General features: G+C 41.2%; 2 protein-coding genes across 4 annotated transcripts in view; one reads left to right on the forward strand and one right to left on the reverse strand.

The window, feature by feature from the left end:
- The window catches only part of Lsm6 (LSM6 homolog, U6 small nuclear RNA and mRNA degradation associated), a 355,072-nt gene that overhangs the window by 247,917 nt on the left and 81,301 nt on the right, over positions 1-25,854 (forward strand). The window lies entirely within an intron of this gene.
- The window catches only part of Slc10a7 (solute carrier family 10 member 7), a 219,627-nt gene that overhangs the window by 188,451 nt on the left and 5,322 nt on the right, over positions 1-25,854 (reverse strand). For both annotated transcript variants that reach the window (XM_051205885.1, XM_051205884.1), the window contains exons 2-4: positions 23,325-23,407; positions 13,337-13,473; positions 9,453-9,528 (exon numbers count right to left, since the gene is read on the reverse strand). In XM_051205885.1, the coding sequence (XP_051061842.1) occupies positions 9,453-9,528; positions 13,337-13,473; positions 23,325-23,407 (296 nt within the window). The remainder of the gene's footprint in view (positions 1-9,452; positions 9,529-13,336; positions 13,474-23,324; positions 23,408-25,854) is intronic.

Genomic DNA, 25,854 nt, shown 5'->3' on the forward strand with positions numbered 1-25,854 from the left:
TGCTGGGATGAGCACACTGGTGATAACTAGATCACAAGAGCTTAAGCTGCTCTTGTGGCCTTTCCACCCAAGAGCAGAACAACCCAAGTCAGAGCTCTACCCAAAGTGCCGGTCACATGTTCTTGGAACTGAAGTTTTTCAAGATCAGCTTTTTAGAATCCACTCCCCTTAGGATGGGAAAAGAACTTAACATGAAGAAGAAAAACAATAACACAAAAGAACAAATTTGGAGAACAATGTCAGGGAGAAGGAGTAAGATGAAGTGAGCCGTGGTATCAAAGACTTCAGCCATGGAGGAAGAACTGAGAAAGTATTTCAACCACATTTATAGCAGCTTAAATTGAAGCCTGTCAGCTCTTTCTGAATCCAATCCAATCCAATCCAATCCAAGGCAGGAGGAGTGCACTGCAGTTAAAGGTGAGAAGGGAGAGTAGAGACAGAATCCCTTGCTGCAGATACTACTGTTGTCCTTTCATCTAAGGGATATGTGTGCCCCACTGGGATGAGTACAAGAGGTTGAGAGCTACATAGCTGCTGTTTTGTAAGGTGGTGCAATATTCAATCCAACCATCCAATTCCTCCCACATGCCATTAACTTCCCAGTACCCACAAAAGCAGTAGAAACCCCCACTGAACCAAGGAGAAGCAAGGAAAAAGTGGCTATGAATGATTGCTGAAGACAGTGACTGACAGACGGGTTTCCCTCTCCTCCAAGTCCTCCCTGGATGGGTCAGGTTTGCTCGACTGTCTTTATAAATGTTTCAATGAACACTATCTTCATGCATTGGATTAGCAAAGCCAACTCCCCACTGATAATGCAAAATAACCCTGAAGTGTTTCATGCCTCCCTGAAAAGCCAGGAACTGAACTTTCTCTATTTGGACTGTGATGAACTTGACCTTTCACCTCTAGCAAAAAGCTCTGAGCTACATGTTTTAAGTTGGTAATGAGGACTTCATTTGCTTTCCAAGCAGTCAGAAACCATTTTTTAAATACACCCAAGTAGTCATGACCTTCACCTGTGACTTAGAGAGTTCACCACACATAATAAAGATCTTTGCTCAGGGGACATTCTTAAGTCTCCTTTAAAGATATCTGGACACCAGACCAATTGATGAGACCACACACATACTTCTGTACAACATACCAAAACTTTTCTTTAAAATGTATTTGGAATTCAAGAGTCTATTATCAAAGGAGTCTAAAATCTTGCTATCTTATAAACACTATGTAATCAAAACCTCAATTCTATTTATATTGGAAAAAAAGCATGCTATCTTAATTCTAAATTAGGCAAGACAACAGCCTAATGCCTCCAAGTAGTAAATGCAATCCAGTTTCCCAGCAGGGCTCAATGCACTGTGTGTACTTGGACTTCTGTGCACTAAGTTAAGAAACAATAATTTAATGAAAAAGGTTCCCAAGATGATTTCACTCTCTTCTACTTCTACTAGCTTCTAACACAAGCTAGAGGTTTTGAAGCTCTCTAAAGCAAGCAGACAGCAGAAGTGCAGAACACAAGCTCCTAAGGACGCCACCTCAGCAAAGCACTTACTGAGCTGAGGAGATAGGCAGGCTGAGAAACAAGGATGTTCCTTGGATCCTCCATCTGCCCCTGCATGATGGGGGAAACCCCATTCCAGTCTCTCCAAAGACCACCCACTCAGAATCTCCAAACAAACAGAAGGCACAAAAAAGCCCAGCTCCTAATTCTTGGTGGCTATTACAGCTTCCTCCTCTGCAGCTGTCCACGTCCCTGCCTAAAGCAGTCAGCTTTTGACCTTTTGACCATACTTGGGCACAAACCCAACTTGTGGCTGACACATCTACAACATATATAATCTCCCTGCTTTAGTTTGGATGTGTGACTTCTCCAGCCTCAATCTCTGGAAATTGGAGACCCCTCCCAAGAGTTCCTTTGCTCAAATAAAACTTTGTTATACTTTTTCAATTTGGCTAGATCTGGCTTACTGTGTTGGTAAAGAAACCTATAATCAGGAGAATAGAAAACTTATTAAAGGAGTCTAGCCTCCGGTCTCCTCCCTCTTTTTGGCAAGTAGGTCATAAAACTAGAGATTACCCACTGACCTCCTTTCTTTCCCCCAAAATCCTCATGAAGGCTATCCTACTCCATTCCTGGGGACAAAGAGGCAAAGAAGGTCTTCCTACAGGGTCACCAAAACAAATGTGGCCAGTAGACCTTTGTTTGCACCCACCACAGCTGGTTAAAAACAGAGTTCAATCATGCCCTTCCATCACTGTACGTTTCTTACAGACCTTCAGAAAGGTGAGAAAAAGATGACTCTTCTCCGTGACAAAAATTATCCACCTTGTTCTGTGGTGATATGTTGTTTATGATTTAATAAAGCTTGCCTATTAGATCAGAATGTAAAGTTAGCCACAGTCATAGAAGCTGGGCAGTGGTGGCACACTCAGGAGACAGAGGCAGATGGATCTCTGTGAATCCAAGGCCACCCTGGGCTACATGAGAATCAATCAGTATAAAAGAGAAACAGCTCACATCTTTAATCCCAGCACTAGAGAGGACATAAGGAGCTCAGTTCCATCTAAGGCAGCAGTCTGAGATGTAAGGAGCGGTCTGGAGATGCAACCTGAGGTTTGATGGATTACCAGCTTGGTCTGAGCATTGGTAGAGTAAGAGCTCTCAAGAGTCTGGCCGCTTTGCTTTTCTCATCTTCAGCTTGCTCTATTAAATCATAAGCAATATCTCACCACATTATTCCTTATGGCAAAAATGAAAAAAGTCTTATGTGAACTGGCTGCTTAACTGGGCTCAAGCCCCTTAACTAGGCTCAAGCCCCAAGTTCTACTTCTGAAGATGGACGATGGGCACAGAAATGGTGACTATGCTTTGAAATGTGTATATAAGTTTATGAACCACTTCCACACAAAATGGATTTATACTGAGAGAAAAGAAAGAAAATAGTGAGGCCCAACTGGCAGACAGTGGAACTCAAACAGGCAGGGTACACAGAGGCAAGAAAAACCCACTCACTATTTTAGTCACCTAGTCAGTGCTCATGCAACTGATGTATACAATTTGTCTTGGGAGGTGGTGCTAAGCAAATCTAATAACCAGAAGCCTACTTTGCAGGAAGAGGGGCCTATGGCAGTGTTCCACTTACCAGGCTAAGCTCCTACCAATTTGCCCTGTCCTTATCTAGTGGGATTTCTGAAGTGTTTTCCTTTTTATCTTTCCTTTCCTCCCCTTTACTGTTTTCTTTTTCCTTCAGAAATATGAAGGCATAATCCTTACTTTCTGTATTAGTTTTAATACTAGACTCAAAACTGTGGTTACATAGCTCTGCAACTTCTTCCAGGGATTGGGGCCCAAACTCTCCATAGTGTTAGAGAATGCCTTTTGGTGGATTCTCCTTCTTTTTTTTTTTTTTTTTTTAATATTTACTTATTTACATGTATACAGTGTTCTGCCTACAGGCCAGAAGAGGGTACCAGAACATATGCTTGTGAGCCACCATGTGGTTGCTGGAAATTGAACTAATGACCTCTGGGAGAGCAGCCAGTGCTCTTAACCTCTGAGCCGTCTCTCCAGCCCTGGTGAATTCTACTTTTTCCACTTTCAAAAGAAAAAGATACAGAGGAAGAAATAGGTAGCATGTCTTCGGAATACTACCTTGGTTGTTGTTCTGTTTTGAGTAGGCATTAGCATAAATGAGAAATATCTTTATAAACAACAGTGCAAAAAACAAATACCTTTCTCCAAACATAAGGCAATAATTTTCCAGTCTTTTAAAGAATAAATTTATTCCATAAAAGGAATCCCCATAGCAGTTAGCATATGTCATAAGTAACTTATATTTGAATATGATGATTCTCTTGGCAAGTACCATAGATTAAAAGCCTTTGACAGGCTTTTTCCGCTAGGGAGGGGTGAAATTTTTTTTATCAAAGAACCTTACATTTGAAACATAAATCTAATGTACATGCTTTTCAGTAATTATATAATTACATATAATTAGTATACATACCTTCTGTATTATGTTATGTAGTTTATTTTCTTATATTTTGAAATGAGACTAGCTCTGCATGTAAGCTTTTTTGCTTTTCCTACTATTTAAAAGTAAGCCACAAATGCATGTGTGGACACACACACACACACACACACACACACACACACACACGTATCACTTTCACCATAAGTTGGTCAGACTATATCAGCAGTATACTACAATCTTGTAGTCCTGGGGAATTGCATTTAAAATACTGGAATAAATAACAGTTATGAAAAAGACAATTTAAAGCTTAAATGTTGAAAACTGTTAGTCAACTTTAACCCTCAACAGCATGTTTAAACTTGTGTACTGGGCCAAGGAAATGGCTCAGTGGGTGAAGGTGCTTAACTTTAAGCCTGATGACCTGAGTTTGATTCCCATAAGTTGTGCCCTGACCTCCAAAGGCATACTGTGGCACATGAGCTGTGGCTCTCCCTTCCTCCCTCATTCTTTCAGGCTCCTACCTATACAAATCTATAATAAACTTTTCTCTAAAAGTCACCCTCTATGATCTCTAAATTTCATTTTCCAGTTCACAAGACAAGAACCCAAACACCACTGGGACAGGGCAGCCTTGGTGGCCACCAAGTTTCCCAGGCCCTAGGTGTCCCAGAAAAAGACTCATGTTCAAAGCTACTCCAACATTCACATGTTACTTCTTGACAAAGTTAAAAGGAATGTAGTAAGTCCACAAAAAATCTTGTAAAAATAAATAATTTGCTGGGTGTGGTGGTGCACACCTTTAATCCCAATCAGGAGACAAAGACAAGCAGAGCTCTGAGTCCAGTTTTACACAGTGAGTTCCAGGCCAGCTAGACTATATATAAAAAAAAAAACCCTGTCTCAAAAACAAAACAACAATAACAATTTTGGATGGGGAGTCTGAGACAGGGTTTCTCTGTAGCTTTGGAGGCTGACGTAGAACTCAGTAGACCAGGCTGGTCTCGAACTCACAGAGAGTCACCTGCCTCTGCCTCCTGAGTGCTGGGATTAAAAATGTGAGCCATTACCAACCAGTTGAATAATAACAATTATTATTAGAAATAATTTATAGAGACTGGTGTTGTAGGATAATCTTTCTGTATGCTGTGAATATGTATTTTTCTCATTGGTTAATAAAGAAGCTACTTTGGCCTATAGAAAGGGAGAATAAGGCTAGGCAAGAAAGCTAAACTGAAAATACAGAGAGAATCCAGAGGAGAAATGAGCCATCTAGAGAACAGGTAAAGCCACAAAGCCTGTTGGACAAAAGAAAAGCTCCACTTCCCTTTACAGCCTGGAGAGATTGCTCAGAGGCTAAGAGCAATGACTGCCTCTAGAGAGGTCCTGGGTTCAATTCCCAGCACCCACAATGGCAGCTCACAACCATCAATAACTCTGGTTCCAGAGGATCCAGCACCTTTACACAGACATACATGCAGCAATAAAACACCAATGCACATAAAACATAAAGTTAAAAATTATTTTTAAGAATAAATTACTTAAAATGAAAGGTAATAAATAACAAAAAGCATTACCTCCCAAGTCATCTAACAACTTTGCAAAATGTAAGTACTATGTAAAATGACACTGTTGGGTCTGGAGAGATGGCGCCACAGTTAATAGTGCATATGGCTCTTACAGAGGACCCAGGTTCAGTGCCCAGCATCCATGAGGTAGATTACAGCAGCAATACAGCATTACTGCCAACCTCAGTAGTGAAAATTCCCTGTGACTCTGATACTGTTTTCCCCTACCTACCCCATGTTACGGCTGCTGACAATTCTGTGCTCCCTCCAAATGTTGTTCCTACCAGATAAAAGTACCTCCAGACTCCCTTGCTAAATCTCAGGGAGCACAAATTATGAGCAAAGAATAATTGTGAATAAATATGTAGATTTTACTTAGGAAGACTTAGGAATTCTTAAGAATCCCATCATATCCTAGCATCCTAGGCTAGTACTCCCCCAAACCTGACCCCACGCAGCAATATTCTTCATGAGCAACCACATGTTTTCCATTGCTTAGTCCAAACCTGGATCAGTCTTGTCTCCTCATTTTCCCTTGAGTCACATAACACAATTCATCAGTATATATATCCTATGCCTTCAGAATACAGCAGAGTCCAAAAGGCAAGCCTCATGGTTGGGGACGATGTTCACAGTGCTTGCAGCTGAGGAAGGGCTCTTCATCAAGACACATGAACTTCTCAATGCTCACAGTAAAGCGAACCACTCAATTCCAAAAACTGAGCGAAGATTTAATAGGCACTTTGGCCAAGAAGACATTTGGACAGATGGTGAATAAGCACAATAAAGATACTCAACACTATTAGTCACTAGGATATGCAAGCTTAATTAAAACCATAATGTGATAACACTATGGATATATTAGAATGGTAAAAATTTTAAACTGACAAAATTGAATGATAACCAGGTTGTAAGACATTAAATGTAAAATGATACAACCACTTTGGAAATTAGTTTGGAAATTTCTTTCAACAGTTACACATCCATTTTGATATAGAAAGAATTCTATTCATTGTTGGAAACTGTCCACTTCAGAAACTATGAACAGGAAATTAAAACTATATAAAGATGATTCCTCATCCAAAGGCAATAAAATATCAAAGGACCCAGCTATTCCACTAATATATTTTCCCCAAGAGAAATAGCAATGTCTGCCCACTGTACATGAACACTCAAACTCCAAATGTGATACTGTCCACATGTCTATCAACAGGTAAGAGGATAAACAATCTGTACCCCCACAGAACACCACTCAGCAATATAAATAATAAATAATATAAGCGATATAAATAAATAAATAAATAAATAACAGCCTAAAGATTGGTGAACACAAAATATATGAGTTTCAAAATAATTATAATGAGTAAATTAAGCCAGGCAGTGGTGGTACACTCCTTTAATCTTACCACTTGGGAAGTATAGGCAGACGACTTCTGTTAGTTCAAGGCCACACTGAGCTATAAGAAATACATCCAGTGCTAAAGAGAAACAGCTCACACAAAGATGATCTCAGCACTTGGAATCACATGCCTTTAATCCCAGGACTCCTGAGAGATATTTAAGATAGGACAGGAACAGGGTCTCAGAGTTGGCATTCACTCTCCAGCCACATTGATGATAGGAAGACATTGAAGTCTCTAGCCACAATGAGGAGAGAATAGCAGTCTGAGTGAAGCAGTGAAGTTGGGAAGAGTTTGAGGATCACTCCTTTGGTCTGAGCTAAGGTAGAGGTAAGATCTACTGGCTGGCTGCTTTGCTTTTCTGATCTTCAACTTGAAGCTTGAACCCCAATATCAGTGCTGGATCTTTTATTTCTCATGCTACACCCATCTCAAAATAACAAACAATGGGTGAGATGAGTGCTCCTAGAATTTACTCATTGGAAACTTAACCTCTAACAGTGTTTCTCAATCTGTGTGTTACCAGTCCTTTGGGGTCAAATGGCCCTTTCACAGAGTTGACTAGAACACCCTGTATATTAGATATTTACATTACAATGCCTAACAGTAGCAAAACTACAGTTGGGAAGTAGCAATGAAAGTAATTTATGGTTGGGGGCCATCACAACATTTGGAACTGAATTAAAGGGCAGGCTGAGAGCCACTGTTCTAGTGTAATCTAGTATAGCCTAATGAGGGTAATTAAGACATGAGACATCTACCCTCAAGAATGAATTAACTCTAAATAAAAAAGGTTTAAGAGCCCAGCAGTGGTGGCACACACCTTTAATCCCAGCACTTGAGGGGCACAGACAGGCGGATCTCAGTGAGTTGGAGGCCAGCCTGTTCTACAGAGCGAGTTCCAGGACAACCAGAACTGTTACACAGAGAAACCCTGTCTTGAGGGGGAGGAGAGGTGGACAGGGACGGGGACAACACAGGGACATGATGACGGAAGGACACTTAAGGCTATGAGGTCCTTCTCCTGCTCTCTCTTCCCCTTTCACCAAGGGATGGAACAGCAAGAAAAGACTCACCAAATGTAGGTCTCCAACCCAGAATTACCTACCTCTCAGGCTAAAAGAAAGAAATCCCTGCTTTTCATAATTACCCAGTTTGGACATAGGAAGCAAGGAGTATGCTCACCGTCTTCAGTCTAGCCATTCCTCTAATGGGAATTGCATTTAAAAGAATGAGAGACATGATATCTTTAAGTAAATTAACATAGGCTCTAGATTAGATATATCAACTGTGTGGCAAATAAAAATATTCAGCACAAGAAACTGCTCAAGTTAGCATTCCTACTCCATTCCATTCCTACTCCAAGAAGCTAAACATGACTGGAAAAAAATATGCAACCATGATACCTGTCTTAACTTTAAATGATGGTTTCACAGACATAGGTACAGGATAGGTAGATAATAGATAGACAGATGATAGATGGATAGATAAAGTGATAGATAAATGACAGATAAATGATATATAGATAAACAGGTACATAAATAGATAATAGGTAAGTATTCAATCAAAGATCGAGGCCAGCCTGGTCTACAAAACTAGTTCCAGGACAGGCTCCAAAGCAATACAGAGAAACCCTGTCTTGAAAAACAAAAACAAACAAACAAAAACTATCCAATCAAAGATGGTAAGTAGATAGATAGATAAATGATTAGATGATACATAGTAGAAATACATGAGAGTGAATAGATGATAAATAGAATACAAATAAGTACACAGATGACAGATTGATGACTGATAGACATGGTCGATCGATGATACATAGATGATAGATATGTGTATAGTCTATCACATGTAATAAGCTTAACAAAGTTATTTTCAAAAGAATGTAGCAGGCATTCGGTTAAGTATTTTTAAAAACAATAACTGGATGAAAATTGTAACTCATGCTTAGGAAGCAGAATCCTAGGGATGAAATGGGAAACCCTATTACATCTCCCCCAAGAGCACTTTCTTCACAGATAAAAATAGAGGGAGATCCCTCAGCACAACTTCTCAGAGCCCTTCAACCAAGGAAGAAGCATCTACAACTGCTGGAAACAGCCAGTTCGGTAATTTCTTTGAACTCATCCTAGAATGTGACCTGATTTCTTCTTTAACATGATCTATATTTATAAACATACTGATCCCAGCAATTCAATTTATTGTAGTCTTTTGACTTTTTGTTTTTTAAGGAAGTGGCCACAGCCTCGAGTCAGTGTGTTTGGTGGCAAAGATCCCTTCATCCCCAGCTTCCTACCAAACAGGAAGCTCACCATCTCTACTTCACTCCTCTCTCTTGCCCTTCTATCTGAATTCTAGTTCCACACATCACCAATTTTCGCCTCAACCCAATGCATGCAAGCAGCCATATCTTTCATAAGTGGCTCACATGTGTTTTCTGCAATGAGTCTTGACTCTAACAGAAGCACAGCACACACTAGTGTTTAAATAAGGTTACCCCCATGACTCACCTCATTTCCACCAACTGCCTTGGTTAAAATCACAGCGGAGGACACAGGGGGAGGCATGCAACCTACTGTCTGCAAACTGAAAAATAAGAGAAAATCAAACTGTAAATAGCTCCTCATTTCCAGATATAGATCATTTCCACTAATTAGTCCTACAAGAGCAAAAAGCCAAACAAAAAAACAATGTTTATCTCTATACTCTCCCTGTTGATCTTAGACACTATGGGACAACATGGGTTAGAAGTTGCAATAAATGTATGGGCCTTGATAGCTCATAACATCATACAGGCTTAAAGGTTTTATTTTTTTACATAATTTCAACTTTGAGGGGCTGGGGTTTAGTTCAGCTGTCAGAGTGCTTGTTTAACACCCACAATGGCCTTGGTTTTATCCTTCAAACTACATAAAATAAGGCAGGTCAATAATCCATCCAAGCAATACATGAGACCCCCTTCTCATTAACACATACACACACACAAACACTCTTTGATTACAGAGTCCAAAAAAGAACCAGGTTGTAGTAAGTGAAGTCACTGAGCGATAATAAAAACAGATACTATAATCTTGGGTTACTGCCATAGTTATCTTCCCGTGGAACTAGTACACACCTGTGGTCCCAGCTCATTGGAACATGAGACAGAAGGAGCATGAGTTCAAAGACAATACAAGCAACACAATGAACATTTGTCACAAGAAAATCTTCCTTGTATTTTTATAGAAGATCTTTTGGTAAAAAATAAAGCCTCAAGATGACCTTTAAAACTCAAAATATTTGATAAATAGAAGTTTACATTTTACAATTCTCCACTTTCATCTCTCAAACAACGTTCTCATGTTGTAGTTATTTTGGAAGCAGTGATGTAATCTCACACATCTTGAATTCAGATCCCATAGTGAATTCTAATATCTACTAAAATTATTTTTATTAAATTATGTCCATATGTCCATGGTCATGAGATTAAGTCTACTCTTTCAGTTAGTGTAGAAAATCAACCGCATGCCAGGCAAACCAAACTATAGGCAGTAAATCTAAGGACTAAAACTAAAGAGCATCCCTCAGTATTTGAAGAAAATATGACCTAACTGGGAGGAAAGTTCCGAGGATACTGAAACCACAGGCGTCAGGAAGGGCCAGCCTGGGCAACATATGAGGCCTGTCACTCAAAGTAGGGACAAAGGACCTGGGAAGATTTGCTTTGTTTTGTTTGTTTGTTGTTTGTTTGTTTGTTTGATTGATTAGTTGGCTGGGTTTTTTGGGACTTGGTCTGGCCCAAACTCACCATGTAACCCAAGAGGGCTGAAATTCCCAATCTTCCAGCCTCAGTCTCCTTAGTACTGTGCCATCAGAACATATCAAGTAGATATTATACCTTATACAATAGAGCTCCAGAATAAATTTAGCCCTTTCATCTCATGATCTACTTTGAACTTTGGAGTAGTGTGCGGCTCCATGTGTTACTTATCATAGACAAGTGGGCCTGGATATAAGAAAGGTAAGTCACAGAGAGCAAGCCAATAAACAGCATTCTTCCATGGTCTCTGCTTCAGTTCCTGCTTTGATTTCCCTTAATGATGAGCTGTCACCTCAAAGTATAATGAAATGAACCCTTTCCTTCCCAAGTTGCTACTGGTCATGGTATTTACCACAGCAACAGAAGAACAAACCAGAACACAAACATACTAGTATATCTTTTCAAACTAAGGAGGCCTTGGGTTGAGAAGAGATTTCTCTAGAGGAGGGAGAGCATGTGTAGGCTCCTTTAACATCCTGGGGGGGGGGGGGGAGGCGGTGCTGACTCTAAAGAAAGCTTTAACTGGTATGTTCTATCATTCATCATCATATATATATATGTATATATATATATGAAATATAAACACAGAAGCATGTGTAAACATGTATAAATAGTGTATCTATGTTATATGTATTCAACTGGATTGAGAGTTCCCTGAGGAAAATAAAGAACATCTTCCTACACCTTGCATGCCCCATCCACAGTAGATGCTCAGTACTTCCCAATTCTTAGTACACAGAATGACATCAATGCTCTGAAACTGAAGCTATCTTATTTATGAGGCATTTTACCTCTCCTGGTGGAAGGTATTGCTCCTTCTCTGAAGCACAATACAGTAAAAAGTGCATTCCTAATCTTCCTCTCTACTCCTAGGCTATCAGTGTCCCCGAACTCGGTAAACCAAGTTGCCATTCACCCTGTGGCTCAGCCCTGAAGCCTTACTCTCCTGATGACTGCCACAGCCTCCCACCCAATACAGAGGTCACAAAAACTCTAATCTGTAATGTCTCCTATCATACTCATTTCTCTGCTGTACTCCCACATTCCACTGGCCTCCACATTTATTTCCCTAATTTCATCCCAAGCCCCTCTACTATCCGTATCACAGCCAAAAGATTCCCATGCTAGTAGAACTCACATCACCTGCTGCTTGCAGCCCTTGAAGCAGCTTCCTTCTCAACACAGGGATGTGGTTGACTAGACTGTGTACCCAGCTTGTGTGTACCTTTCAAAACCTCCAACTCCTATTGTCCTTCTTAACATGCCCACTGGGTTGCTTTACTGAACCTATATACAACATCCCAGGCTTGTTTTTGCCTGACTGCCTTTGAATATTATTTTCTTTGCCAAGAATATCCTCCCCAAGAACTCTGGGAAGAGTCAGAGTTCAGCAGCAGCCTGGCCACACCACCCCACTGTACCACATTTCCCTCTGACGTCACTCATTTTCATTGTGCCCTTCCTCCTGACTGCTGAGTATGTACCTCTGGGCCAATGCATTAGCACATAGACACTTTTGCCTGCTATACTTTCTGCAGCATCTGAAATAAGCCCTGGTACATAGTAGGGCTAAATGGATAACAGAGAAATCATGCCATGGATGGAAAATTTTGATGCAGTCAAACACCATTATTAAGTGTATGGTTGTCCTAATTTATACAGAGAAAAACAGGTCTAAACTATGAGATAATTTTACTGAAAGTCACACAATGTGCCAAGGTTAGGGTCAGAGGGAAATCTCTCAGCTCTGAAGTTGGTGTCAGCAGCTATAACATGATGAAGTGAGGTTAGATTGAAACTATTTTAATTAGTTTTTCAATTGCTAAATTCTTTTCATTAAACATGATAACTTTTTTCATGAAAACATTCTAATAAATCTACTGTTAAATTAACTATAACATCAACATAAAACAGAATAAGTGAAAAATTATTTATCTGTCCCACACATACACTTCTATTATGCATTTTAAAAAGACATTACTCAGCCATTATCAGTACATGCTTGAAAAGATACAGATAGCCACAGCAAGGGACCAGTTGCCAGCCTACATTCCCATGCAGACAGATCTGGAACCCTCTAGTATCTTCCAATGTTCACTTTTGTGAAGGGGGCATGGGTGCGTGTGTTTGTGCAGGTCCAGAAAACATAGGAGAACATCAGCTATAATACATTCTCAATCCCTATGTTATATCCTTGAGACAGGAACTGAGCCTGGAACGAAGCTGGTGGCCAGCAAGCCTTATCAGTCCTCCTATCTCCTACAACCTGGGGTTTACAGGCATGCTCAGGTCCTCATGCTTTTATAAGCAAGCACTCTTTCATAGAAACAGATCCCTAGTTCCTCTCCTACTCATTTTAAATGCCCAGAAAATGTACATTGTGGAACCTTAAAATTAGGCACAGGCATCTACTTTAAGATTCTGCTAATCAATTCTTCCCTGAACCTCTGGTGAAATTCTTACTGTTTTAACAGACAGTGTTTAAGAGGTGGTCTCATTATAATACAAGTCTTTTTCTTTGCAGCTGCCATAGAAACATTAATGTAACTAGAACTGCCCCATTAAAAGAATACCCATCAAAAGGTTTAAACATACCCTTTTAAAAGCCATTCATTGATGGATGTGACTGATAAGAGCTGAAGAAAGAGCCATATTGTTGCTGGGAAGAAGGCAAGTGTGAAGATCTGGATGAAAAGATGCAGTTTCAAATGCACCAAAGCACTGGTCAGCTCCTGGGGAGTGAAGGACACGAGGGCAAAGGTAAGAAAAACTCTGCAAAGAGCACTACTCAAGTGATGCCATGGCCCTTAGCTCTGAATGCTGAATTGTTTCAAATCTTAGATATTTATAAGCACCTGTACAAGAAAGGGGTTATAGCAGAACAAGTACGATAATGATTATAAAAGCTTTGTATAAAATCTCTGAGCTCTCTGATTTCCTTCAAATACATGATATACTCAAAGAACAGTAAAAGCAAACTAGCATTAAAGTGGTATAGATTCAATAATTATTGATGACAGAAATAAAACACTTTCACCTACATTAAAAATTACCTTAAGCTGGGCAGTGGTACCACATACTTTAATCCCAGCACTTTGGAGGCAGAGGCAGGAGGATTTCTGAGTTCGAGACCTGATCTTCAGAGTGAGTTCTAGGATAGCCAGGGCTACACAGAAAAACCCTGTCTCACCAAAAACAAAACAAAACAAAAACAAAAACAAAAAACAAAGTGCCAGCCTATGTAGGGCTTCATCCCAGTTAACCTACTTCTCCACCACGAAAGAAGTAACCCCTCCCCCCACCAGAACAGTTAGCCTCACTACAGCCAAATTGACCAAAGCAGCCAACCACAGATGGAAAGCTATGAAACCATGAGCCAAAATACCATTCTTTCCTTTAGTTGATTTATCTCAGGTATTTGTCAGAGATTTAAAGACCAAAACACTAAAAACAAAGACCCTAACAAACAAACAAAGACCCTAACACATGGGAGAATAACTGAATAGGCTGAAGCCTAACCAGCTCTGTGAACCACTAACCGTACCGCTGCAGATGAAGGAGGAGACCTTACTTACACTCTACCCCTGCAACAAGCTGTGGAGAAAGCTGGCAACTTGTCCCTTCATTCAAGAAATGCTAGGTGGGACTGAGAGAGTGCTCAGTAACAGAGTGCACGTCATCTTTGCACAAGGCCTTGGGTTGCACCTCCAGAACTCCCACCCCCATCCCACTGCAAGCACCAAGATCTGAGTTTGATCCCCAGAACCCATCTTTAAAAAGCCAGGCGTGTTGTCATGTGCTCGTAACCCTTGAATGAAAGAGGCAAAGACAAGCAGATCCCTTGGCTCTCACTGGCCAGCCAACTTAGCCTACTTGGTGAGTTCTAAGCCAGTGAGACCATGTCACAAAGACAAAGGGATGGGGGATCAGAGACAGTGGCTGGGGACAATCCTGAAAGTTATCACACACACACACACACACACACACACACACACACACACACACACACACACACAGGCAAACATAGACATACATAAACATACACACACAGGCACACAATCAATCGTACGAACACAGACATATACATGGGCACACCAACATGCTAACACACATACATGAGTACACACATGGACACACGTGCACATAAACATGCATATAGACATAAGCTCTATAAAACCCAAGATAGCATTATTTCATGCTTATTTATGTGAATTTAAGGCCACATGCTTGAGTATACCATCATGAATAACTAAAAATTGGCTCCATGGGACAGCTTTCTCATTTACACATAATACAGGTCAAATTCCATTCCACAACACATGCTGTCTATAGCAGAGCCTCAGGGAGCATCAAGAGATGCTTGAAACCAGGGTTCTGACTAGGATGCAGAAATATGTTAATTATACATCAATTTCCTTTCCAGTCCTTATTGGGCCTTCCTTTCTGAGCATCAGCATCAGAGCTCTTGGTTTGAAACAAGCAGCATGAACCAAAAACAGAATTTGCTGTTTTACTTTTCAGCTAATGGGATTTCAAAAATTATCATCAGTTTAGAAAAATAAAGAAAACACTGTCTATTTTGCCCTACTCAGGACCCTTCTGCAGGCTCCGAGCTAGCTCTGATGAGTTTCTAGAACTAACCACAATGCCCTGTAGCCACAGACCTTAAGTGTTTGTTTAAATGACCTGGCCTTGCCACAGTCCATTACAAGTTCTCTGACATTGTAGGTTTGAAGTTGGATAGTAAGGTTAGACTATGTATAGTCTCCCCACAGGCTCATTCTTCTATGTGAGTAGAGGTTCAAGTAATGTGCAGGTGTCCAGCCCAAGCATACACAGACATCCTCTATCGATTTCCACCTCTTTATCTTTTTATTTTATTTTATTGAGCCTGGAGCTTGCCACTTCAGCTAGATGACACCCCTGGGATCACCCATTCTGCCCGACAGTGCCATGGTTATAGATGCATACATTAGTTCTCTCATGGGTTTGAGGATTACAACCCAGGCCCTGGTGTTTCCGCGTTAGTACTGTAGCACAGAGCCATCTCGCCAGCCCTGGGTTCATACTCTGAACACTGACTCCCAGCCAGCTGGCACTCCTTTCAGATGGTATGGAATCTTTAAGGGGGGAGGGGTGTGTGGCAGAAGTAGACCTTGGAAGGTTAGAGCCTGGGCCTTGGTTCTAGTCTGCCATGATGTGAACAGCCTCCACACACATCCCTGCTGGTGAGAGCTGCCTCACTGTGCTGTCCCTGGCAGGAGGAGCTCCAACTGTGAGCCCAAATAAGCCTCTCCTCTCTGAGGTTGTGTCTGTCTAAAATTTTGGTCATAGAGGTATAATGGCAACTACTACACTGGCTAAACGTAAGATAGGTTAAATTGTACTATACTTCAATATAATAAAGTTTCCAAAATCATTTCAAACAGTTTTCAAAAATTAGAAACCAATGGTCAAAAAACTGAAGATTTAGCTGCAGTGGTGGTACATGCCTTTAATTCCCAGCCGAGGGAGGCAGATCACTGTGAGTTTGAGGCCAGCCTGACATACAAAGCAGGCTCCAGGACAGTCAGAGCTCCACAGAGAACTCCTACCTCAAAAAAAAAAAAAAAAAAAAAAACAAACAAACAAACAAAAAAAAAACCTAAAGGTTTAACAGTGCATTAGCTTAGGACACTTTATGATTTTAATAAATTAGTAGAATGGGCTGAGAAGAGGGATCAATTTGCAAAGTGCCTGCTATACAAGCATAAAGGCCTGAGTTTGGACCCCAGCACTATGCAAAACACTGGGTGTGGCAAATGTGCATGGAGAGGAGAAAGTAGAAACAGGCAGATCTCTGGAGTTCAATAGACAGCCAGTTTAGCCAATTGGTAAGCTTGGATTCAGTGAGAAACCCCATCTTAAAACTAATGTGGAGAACAACAGAGAACACCAGACACCAACACCTGTCCTCCACATGTGTACACACACAGACACACATACACTATATACAAATACAAACACAAAGTCAAATAAATATATAAACTAATTCTAGATTATACATCATCAAATCACTGTATGAATAACACTCCATAAAATATACAATATAAACCAAAGCTGAGTAGGACTAACAAATGCTTTCAAATAGACTCAAGTCAATAATTTACTATCTTTAGTGAACAAAAATACACTATTATAGAACCAAATAAGATAGAAAACAATCATAAAAAAATCATAGATCCACTTAAAATTAAATTAGGATTATTGAATAAAAAATAAATTACAAAACTGTTACATCCCACTTCCTAACTAGCTGTGGGACTGACCCTGAAAATAACAGGGTTTATCTTGGAGGTGGTCTGACATTAGTCATTGACATAACCCAAGTTAAATGGTTTTTGAAAATGACTGACTGTTGTACTGGTTTGAAAAGGTCTTTCATGGAGGAAATGCCTTTGTTGGCTACTCATATACCACAATAAAGTACAGGATCAAAGCACTTCATCATTACATCCAAATTAGCTAGGAACCTCTGAAGGCTTCCTGGGTCCTTAGAGAAAGGCTGGTGCTGGCTGGAACATTCTTCCTCCATCAACTCTTACAAACCACAAAGTTGCTGCTTTACAGAATATCATTAAATTAGAAGCTGAGAAGTAAGAGACATGAAGTCTCTTGACAGATATTCCATGACATAAATACCAGCTATAGCCATTAACTAGACACCAGGGGATGTAGTTAGAGCAATGTCCCAAGCAGAGGACTTTGGGCAGGCAGCCGCTCCACAAAGCATGAGCCAAGGCCAGCAGGAAGACCTCCAAGTCATGTCTGACCTGCACCACACATGGCAAACACCATTCTGCATCACTTGCCCATGTTTAGAACCAACTGTAGAACTCAGGTATACAAAAAAAAAAAAAAAAAAGCCTATTCCCTCTAACAATGGCTACCTCTAACCAATAACATTTCTAAAAGGCCTATAATTAAAAGAACAGGAAAACACATCCTATACCAGTTATTTTCAGAAAGGCAACCCATCAGTGAGGATATTTAGAATTGTTGGGATGCAATTTATCAGTTCTAAACACTTCACACTAATCCTACACATATCAAATATATATACATACGTCTGTGTGTGTGTGTGTGTGTTTGTGTGTGTATAGTTCCCCACAAGATTTATAACAGCCTAGTAACTACTGAATTTTTAAATTAAAAAATCAGTCCCCCATGTTATCAACAGGCTAACCCAAGAAACGGTAGTCTTCGTCTGAGTTTTTTTTCTATTACTGTGATAAACACCATGACCAAAAGCAACTTGGGAAGGAAATGGTTATTTCATCTCATTCTTCCATGTTAGAGATCACTGCTGAGGAAGTAACTAAGCCGAGGCCATGGAAGACGCTGCTCACTGGCTTGTTCTCTCCATGCTTGCTTTACCTGCTTCTTATCATCTTCCCACATTAATCATCAAGCAAATGTGCCCATAGACTTCATACAAGCAGTCTGATAGAAACAACCCCTTAAATAATGTTCCCTCATCCCAGATGACTCTAGTTTTGTGTCAAGTCAACAAAAAGTAGCCAGCACAATCTTCACTCAGATCATACCAATAACCTGCCATGAGACCTAGCTACAATCCTAGGGACAATCCCAGAGGATCCATATCCTACCAGAGATCTATAACCTAAATATAATATACATACACACACACACTACCATGTCACCTAGCTACAATCTTGGCAACATACAAAGAGGATCCATATCCTACCACAGAAAAACCTGCGTGTGTGCGTGTGTATCCTAGCTGCTCTACTGACAATAGCTAGAAATGGAATCCACCTAGATGTCCATCAATTGATGAATGAATAATGAATGCATATATATATATATATATTAATTTTATTCAGTTGTAAAGAAAAATAAAATCATTCAATATACAGAAAAATGGATAGAACTGGAAAGAATTATAGTGAGGTAACCAAGGCCAGAAAGACAAAGTCTGTATAATCTCTCACATGTGCATCCCAGCTTCAGATTTTTAGACTTGTGTGTTTAATTTGGAGTATCTGTAGAGGTTCAGAAAGGGCTCATGAGAGGGCAACAGGCCTTCATGGAAGGAGGAGAGAACACAAGATACGGAAGAAGGGGGGATACCCGAGATTAAAGTTCTGAGCAGGGTTAGAAGTAGGGGAATGGAAGGAAAGGAGGGGCTGGGGGCTGGGTTAACCATAACTAAGAAGGTATTTTAAAATTCCATAGAAACCCATCATTTTATAAATAATTAAAATATAATTTTTAAGACAGACTTTGGGGGTTGGGAAGATTGCTCAGCAGTAAGCGCACTGGCAATTCTTCTAGAGGACCCAGGTTCAGTAACCAGAACACGCATGTCAGGTCTGTAACTCAAGTGCCAGGGCATTCAACTTCTTTAAGCCTTCATGGGCAATGCACACATGGTGCACAGATATACATGAAGACAAAACACCTATACACATGAAATGAAAATAAACAAGTCTGTACAAATAAATTTTTAAGTGTTTGAAAGGGTGTATCGTTTATGGGTGGACCATGCTTCCCCTAGAAGACATGGATTATTAAGTGAAAATCTCAAGGTCAGGAATGAGCTATCTCCTTACAAGTTTTGGTTGGGGAAACCCCAAAGGTGCATCAAACAACACAAGTTGTTGCCACTGTACTTGGTTACACACAATAATTACAGGGTAAGACCCTATTGCTGAGGACACTATGCACATTGGTTATAGCATATAGAGAAATCAAGCCCGAACTGAACTGAAAATTTCTTTGCTAGCTAGCTTTCTTAGTGCCAGAAGGCTACTGGAGGATAAAAGTCGTCACTATCTAAGACTGGACCCTGTGTAAGGGTCCAGAATATAAACCTGCTATCTTAGATGTGCCCACCAGGCACATAATGGCATTACTGTTATGAAGGTAACCAACCAATTTTAAAATTAGATTTAAAGCCTGTTCCACAGGAAAGAATTCTTGCCTGGCCCTGTAAACCTGGTTGAAAGCCCATGGCTGGGGAGATCATGGGATGATGGGACAGGCATGCTGCCAAACTTCCTTCTAAATATTTACATTTATACACATAGATTCATGCTGCTCCCAACCTTGGTCAGAGACGCTCCTTTCTACAGTAGACATCAGCTAATATAAAAACTCCTAGCTATTCAAAGTGCTAAAAATAAGTAATTGTTGATTGCTTGGTCCTACATAGACAATATCTCAATCTCTACAAGGCTCAGAGAATATCTTAAGAGGGACAGAAAGACTCTAAGGGCAGGTGGAGTGCTGTAAAACCCTGCCTTCTACACATGACATGCCAGCTGTACTCATGAACCCTTGGTAGCTGTGATTGCCTGCATAAGACCTGCACAAAATCAACTAAGTCAAGAATCCCAACATGGATGGTTAAAGAAATGGCTCAGCAGTTAAGCTGCTATTCCAGAAGACCCGAGGTCAATTCCCAGTTGCGAGCATGGCAGCTCAGAACTGTATATAACTTAAGTTCCAGGGGATCTGATGCATTCCTCTGACTCTTCAAGCACCTCCATGCATATGGTACAGACATACATGCAGACGAAATGCCCATACACATAAAATAAGAATAAATCTTTAAAAATAGTAGTAATTATTTTAGCACAGAAGGGGGAGGAATTCATGAGGTTCTACTTGTAACTAAGAAGTTACTGGTAACTGATGGCTGCTGGGAACAGGAGGTTATTTCATTTCACATGTGTACCTACTGATTGTTCATGCTCGTTAAAGCAGCACTAACTGGATGAGGGAGGGAGGGAGGGAGGGAGGAAGGAAGGAAGGAAGGAAGGAAGGAAGGAAGGAAGGAAGGATGAAGAGGATATGAAGGCTGGAGAAGCATGGGTTGCAGTCAGGGGAAATGAATGGAGAAGTTGGGAGTGGATATGATCAAGATATACTGTATAAATGCATGAAACTACCAAAGAATAAAAATAAATAAAACCTAGTAATACTAATAAAAGTAAGAGGCACAAAGCTGAACCAGAATTTTAACTTTTAAAGGCATTTGTTTATATATTTTAAGTTTTTCCAGACAGGGTTTCTCTGTATAGCTTTGGAGGCTGTCCTGGAACTAAGTACTTTAGACCAGGCAGGTCTCGAACTCACAGAGATCCATCTATCTCTGCCCCCTGAGTGCTGAGATCCAAGGCATGCCTTATTTATTGTTTTTGTTTGTTTGTTTGTTTGTTTTTTTGTTTTTTGTTTTTTTTTTCCCCAAGAGAGGATTTCTTTGTGTAAAGCCCCTGCTCTGCTGGAACTCACTCTGTACACCAGGCTGGCCTCCAAAGAAATCCACCTGCCTCTGCCCCCAGAGTGCTGGGATTAAAGGAGTGCATCCCCCACACTGTCCCACTTAAAGCAATTTTCTCAGGGGAGGCGGGGAAATGCTGGGCTGTGGTGGTGAACACACTTTTATCCCAGCACATAGGAGGTAGAGGCAGGCAGATCTCTGTGAGTTCAAAGTCAGCCTGGTCTACAGAGTGAGTTCCAGGACAGTCAGAACTACACAGAAAAACCCTGTCCCAGAAGACCAAAAGAAAACTAAGAACGAAAAAAATAAAATCCACATTATGGGATTTCCCCACGAATAAGATGTGACATTTACTTTTCGCATGTGTGTGCTGTGTGTTTAAGTATGTTTACCTGCATGGGGATGCACATTTACATGAGTGGATATAGATGTATGTGCTTCCATCTGGAGGCCTGTGTCTTCCTCAATCACTCTTCAGTTTGTCTGCTGAGGGGCAGGGTGTCTCCATGAACCCAGAACTCCCCTTTGGCTAGATTAGCTAGCCATCTTACCAGGGAATTCCACCCCTACCCACCCAGCTTTTCTGTGGGTTCTGAGAACACACACTCCACCCCTCACACTTGCACAGGGATTACTCATCAAGCCTCTCCCAGTCCCCAGAAACTTTATTTTTATACCTGTGGAAGTCCTGAGAAGCCGCCCAGAATTACCTCTTTTCTTCCTGCATTTTGAGTGAAACAGAGTCACATCTCTTCCTGTCTCCTCTCTCGGTGTCTTTACTTTTGAGAGAATGCATTTCAGTGAAGCCTGGATCAGTGAGAACCTAAAGAGCCTCAATATACCTTAGTGGAGCAGACATACTACAGTTTTCTCCATAATTTAAGAAAGATATAAAGTCCATTACCATACTAATGATATATTCCCAATTTATGTTTATATATACCATTGAAAAATAAACCAAATTTTTAAAAGAAAAACTATTTCCTTATTTTGGTTCTTGTTTTGTGTGGCTGAGGCTAATCTCAAACTCAGTGCTCTGAATACAAGGCATCTGAAGACAGTGGCCCCACAGGCCCACATTTCAGTGCTTGGTCCCCAGATGGTGGAACTATTTGGGAAAGGGGAGGAGGTGTGGCCTTGCTGGAGGTGTTTCACTGATGGTGGCCTTTGAGGTTTCAAAAGCCCACACCATACCCAATAAGGTCTCTCTGCCTCCTGGTTGTTGTATCAACAGCAAACTCAGCTACTTCTCCAGCACCATGTCTGTCTGTCTGCTGCCACGCTCCCCACCCTGAGGATAATGCTCTCAGCCTCTGAAATTGTAACCAAGCCCCAATTAGACACTGTCTTCTAAGAGCTGCCTTGGCTGGCTGGGCAATGGTTCTGCACACCTTTAATCCCAACACTCAGGAGGCAAAAGCAGGCAGATCTCTGTGAGTTCAAGGCCAGCCTGATCTACAGAGCTAGTTCCAGGTCAGGCTCTAAAGCTACAGAGAAACTCTGCCTCAAAAGACCAAAAAAAAGTTACTTTGGTCACAGTGTCTCTTCACAGCAACAGAAAAGTAACCAAGACGCTATGATGAGGAGCATGTGCCACCGTACCTAGCTAAAAAATACATTTTTAATTATTACTATACCACACAACTTGTTTCTGTAGTGAGATGTAGTATTACAGTCTTATTTTCTATTTCCTTGATTACATCTCTTCATAAAGATATTTTTCATACCAATTTCTTCATTAAAAGAATGGTCATCAAGCCGGGTGGTGGTGGCACATGTCTTTAGTACCTGCCCTTTGGAAGCAGAGGCAGGCAGATCTCTATGAGTTTGAGGGCAGCTTGGTCTACAGAGAAAATTCAAAAAAACTGTTACACAAAGAAACTCTCTCTCAAAAAAAAAAAAAAGTCATCAAAAAAACAACAAAACACTCAGCCAAGCATGGTGGTGAACACCTTTAATATCAGCACTCAAGAAGCAGAGATAACTGGATCTGTGTGAGTTCAAGGCCAGTCTGGTTTACAAAGTGAGTTCCAGCCAAGGCTATTACAAAGGTAAAGAAAAAAAAAAAAGTAAATACAACAAAATATGCTTAGGTCCCATGCTTAGGTCCTCAATGCTCAACTCTGCAGTTCCTATATAGATACAGCATGCCAGTCCTGCTGCTTGTCCAAGTCATTTTCTATCACAGTGAAGCCTGCAGACAGTAAACAACTTCACCAAGGCCCCTGAAATTTCAGCACTCAGGACAAGTTAGCTTTTCTGCACTGCTCTTCGTGTGCCTGCAGGAGACAGTACCTCTGTTTTTAACGACAGTCCACTGTTAAAGAATATCGTGGCGACGGCAATGTAGGACACAGTTATCTCTGGCTTCAGCGGTCCTAAAAAAAAAAAAAAAAAAAAGAGCAATGAGTTACTGTTAGAGACGCAGCTGCAGCAAATAAGTTCATTTGAAAGAAGACTGCTTTCACCATTAGTGTTGTTCCCTTGTGCGACACTCTCCCCAGGTGAAGTGTGCCCATGCTAGTATCACGTCTACAGCGTCCACAGGGCCCAGGCTGAGAAGCTGGGAGATACACTACTTGGTTCTCCTGGACGTGTGTTCCTGAAATTCTTATCTACACTGTATCTGTATCACTGTATCTATAGTGGGACCGTATTGAGAAATAGGACTACTGTAGAGGAAATCAAGATGAGGTTTTCCTGCAACTGGGTAGTTATCTGCTTATATTTTTGCAGTACTAGGGATGAACTTAGGATCTTACACATGCTGGGCAAGCACTCTACCACTGAGCAGCACTGGCAGGCAGCCCCAGGGACTGGTACTCTGAGAGTGATGTTTGTATGTTTATAGACATACAGTAAAACCAGGGCAGGGATTGGGGTTATGATATCATCCGTCAAGGAAGCCAAAGGTACTTGCTAAAAGAAGTGAGAAAGAGGATTTCCCCATAGCCTTTGGACATCTGGCCTACAGAACTAAGAGAACAAATTTCTGTCATTCTGATGTATTTCTCAGGCAATCTCTTGCTAGACTAGGTTTGCTTCATGTCAAATTATATGATCGCAATCATAAACCCTCTACCACATCTGCTGATATTATTAGTATATAGATGGATGACCAAACTCTGAAAGAAATCACTATTTACTCATTCAATAAACACTTATTACCCCACAAATAAATCTTAGATATTTGTAGGACAACATAAAATAAAAGAAACAAAAATTCCCTCAAACAATGTAATAAGCTATTCATATACCTGGTACTGACCCAAAGGCTTCAGCTGAGAGAGGGACAGCAGAGGGGGGGCAGGAGAGAGAGAGAGAGAGAGAGAGAGAGAGAGAGAGAGAGAGAGAGAGAGAGAGGGACAGCAGAGAGAGAGGGGGACAGCAGAGAGAGGGTCAGCAGAGAGAGAGGGGGACAGCAGAGAGAGAGGAGGGACAGCAGAGAGAGAGAGAGGGACAGCAGAGAGAGAGAGAGGGAGAGAGGGACAGCAGAGAGAGAGGAGGGACAGCAGAGAGAGAGACAGCAGAGAGAGAGACAGCAGAGAGGGGGGGACAGCAGAGAGAGAGAGACAGCAGAGAGAGAGGGGGACAGCAGAGAGAGAGAGAGGGAAGGAGGGAGAGAGGGAGGGAGGGAGGGACAGCAGAGAGAGAGGGAGAGAGAGGGACAGCAGAGAGAGGGACAGCAGAGAGAGAGAGGAGGGGCAGCAGAGAGAGAGAGAGAGAGAGGGAGGGAGGGAGAGAGGGAGGGAGGGACAGCAGAGAGAGAGAGAGGGGGGGGACAGCAGGGCACAAAGGGACAAGCATGAAAGGCGCTTGGTCCATTTGCAGCACAGTTTTAAAGAGGCACGCTGCTTTCAAAACTGAGCATCACTGTCTCAGGGGTGGGCAGACACTTTTCCAACAACGAAAGAGGTCAGCTAACAAGCAGAATTCACAGGCAGGGGATCTGACTCAATTTAGAAGAAGACTGCTCCCAGAAATGCTAACTACCTGAATTTTAACTCGTGTTATTTTTACTCCCCATCCAGTCCCTCACTTTTTGTCAGTCTGCAGTGGTACCTCCAGAATTTCTGGAAGAGTCTTAGAGAATCAGTGACATGGCAACAAGTAAAAGATAAAGACAGGTCCAAAGATATACGTATGCAGATAACATGTGGCATTCGATTCAGTGGACTAACCCTTTCAATGTTACAAATTCTAGAGACAAGCCACACGGACTCTTGTTACAAAAGATGCACACCTAAATAATTCTACCCCAAGAAACGTAGTGGGGCTATTCCAGGGCTACTTACAATGGAGCTTTCAGGGGGAATGGGGGAATTAAAGAGAACCAAGACTCCTCCCTGACACACACAACTGTAAGGCTAACAGGTGGCCCCAAGTTGGGAACTCCTCAGGATGAGAGGTCACCCAGGGCAGAAATGAAAACTAGGCAAATACTTAAACAGAACAACGCATTGAAACTAGGATATAAATTTGGCCCTTTACTAGGCTAATGACTATATCTCCCAGGTCACCAAAACAATAAGATTCAGATCTGTATAAAGTTCAGTTAGCTAGTGGTTGCCTTTACCTTTAAATGCAATTCAAATATTAGTCAACAAACATGGAACTCACATAATCAAAAGAAAAATGGGCCACTAAGAAAAATGAAGCCATTTTGAGTTCTAAAACCCATTCGTTTTATTTTGTTGTTGCTGTTTGCTTTTTGAAACAAGGTCTCTTTATAGAACTGACAGTCCTAGAACTCAGAGATCCCCCTGCCTCTGCCTCCCTAACAATATAGGATTACAGGGGTGTGCCACCTTGCCTGCCTCACCCA

Source organism: Phodopus roborovskii, unplaced genomic scaffold, assembly GCF_943737965.1.
Source record: "Phodopus roborovskii unplaced genomic scaffold, PHOROB, whole genome shotgun sequence".
NCBI lineage: Eukaryota > Metazoa > Chordata > Mammalia > Rodentia > Cricetidae > Phodopus > Phodopus roborovskii.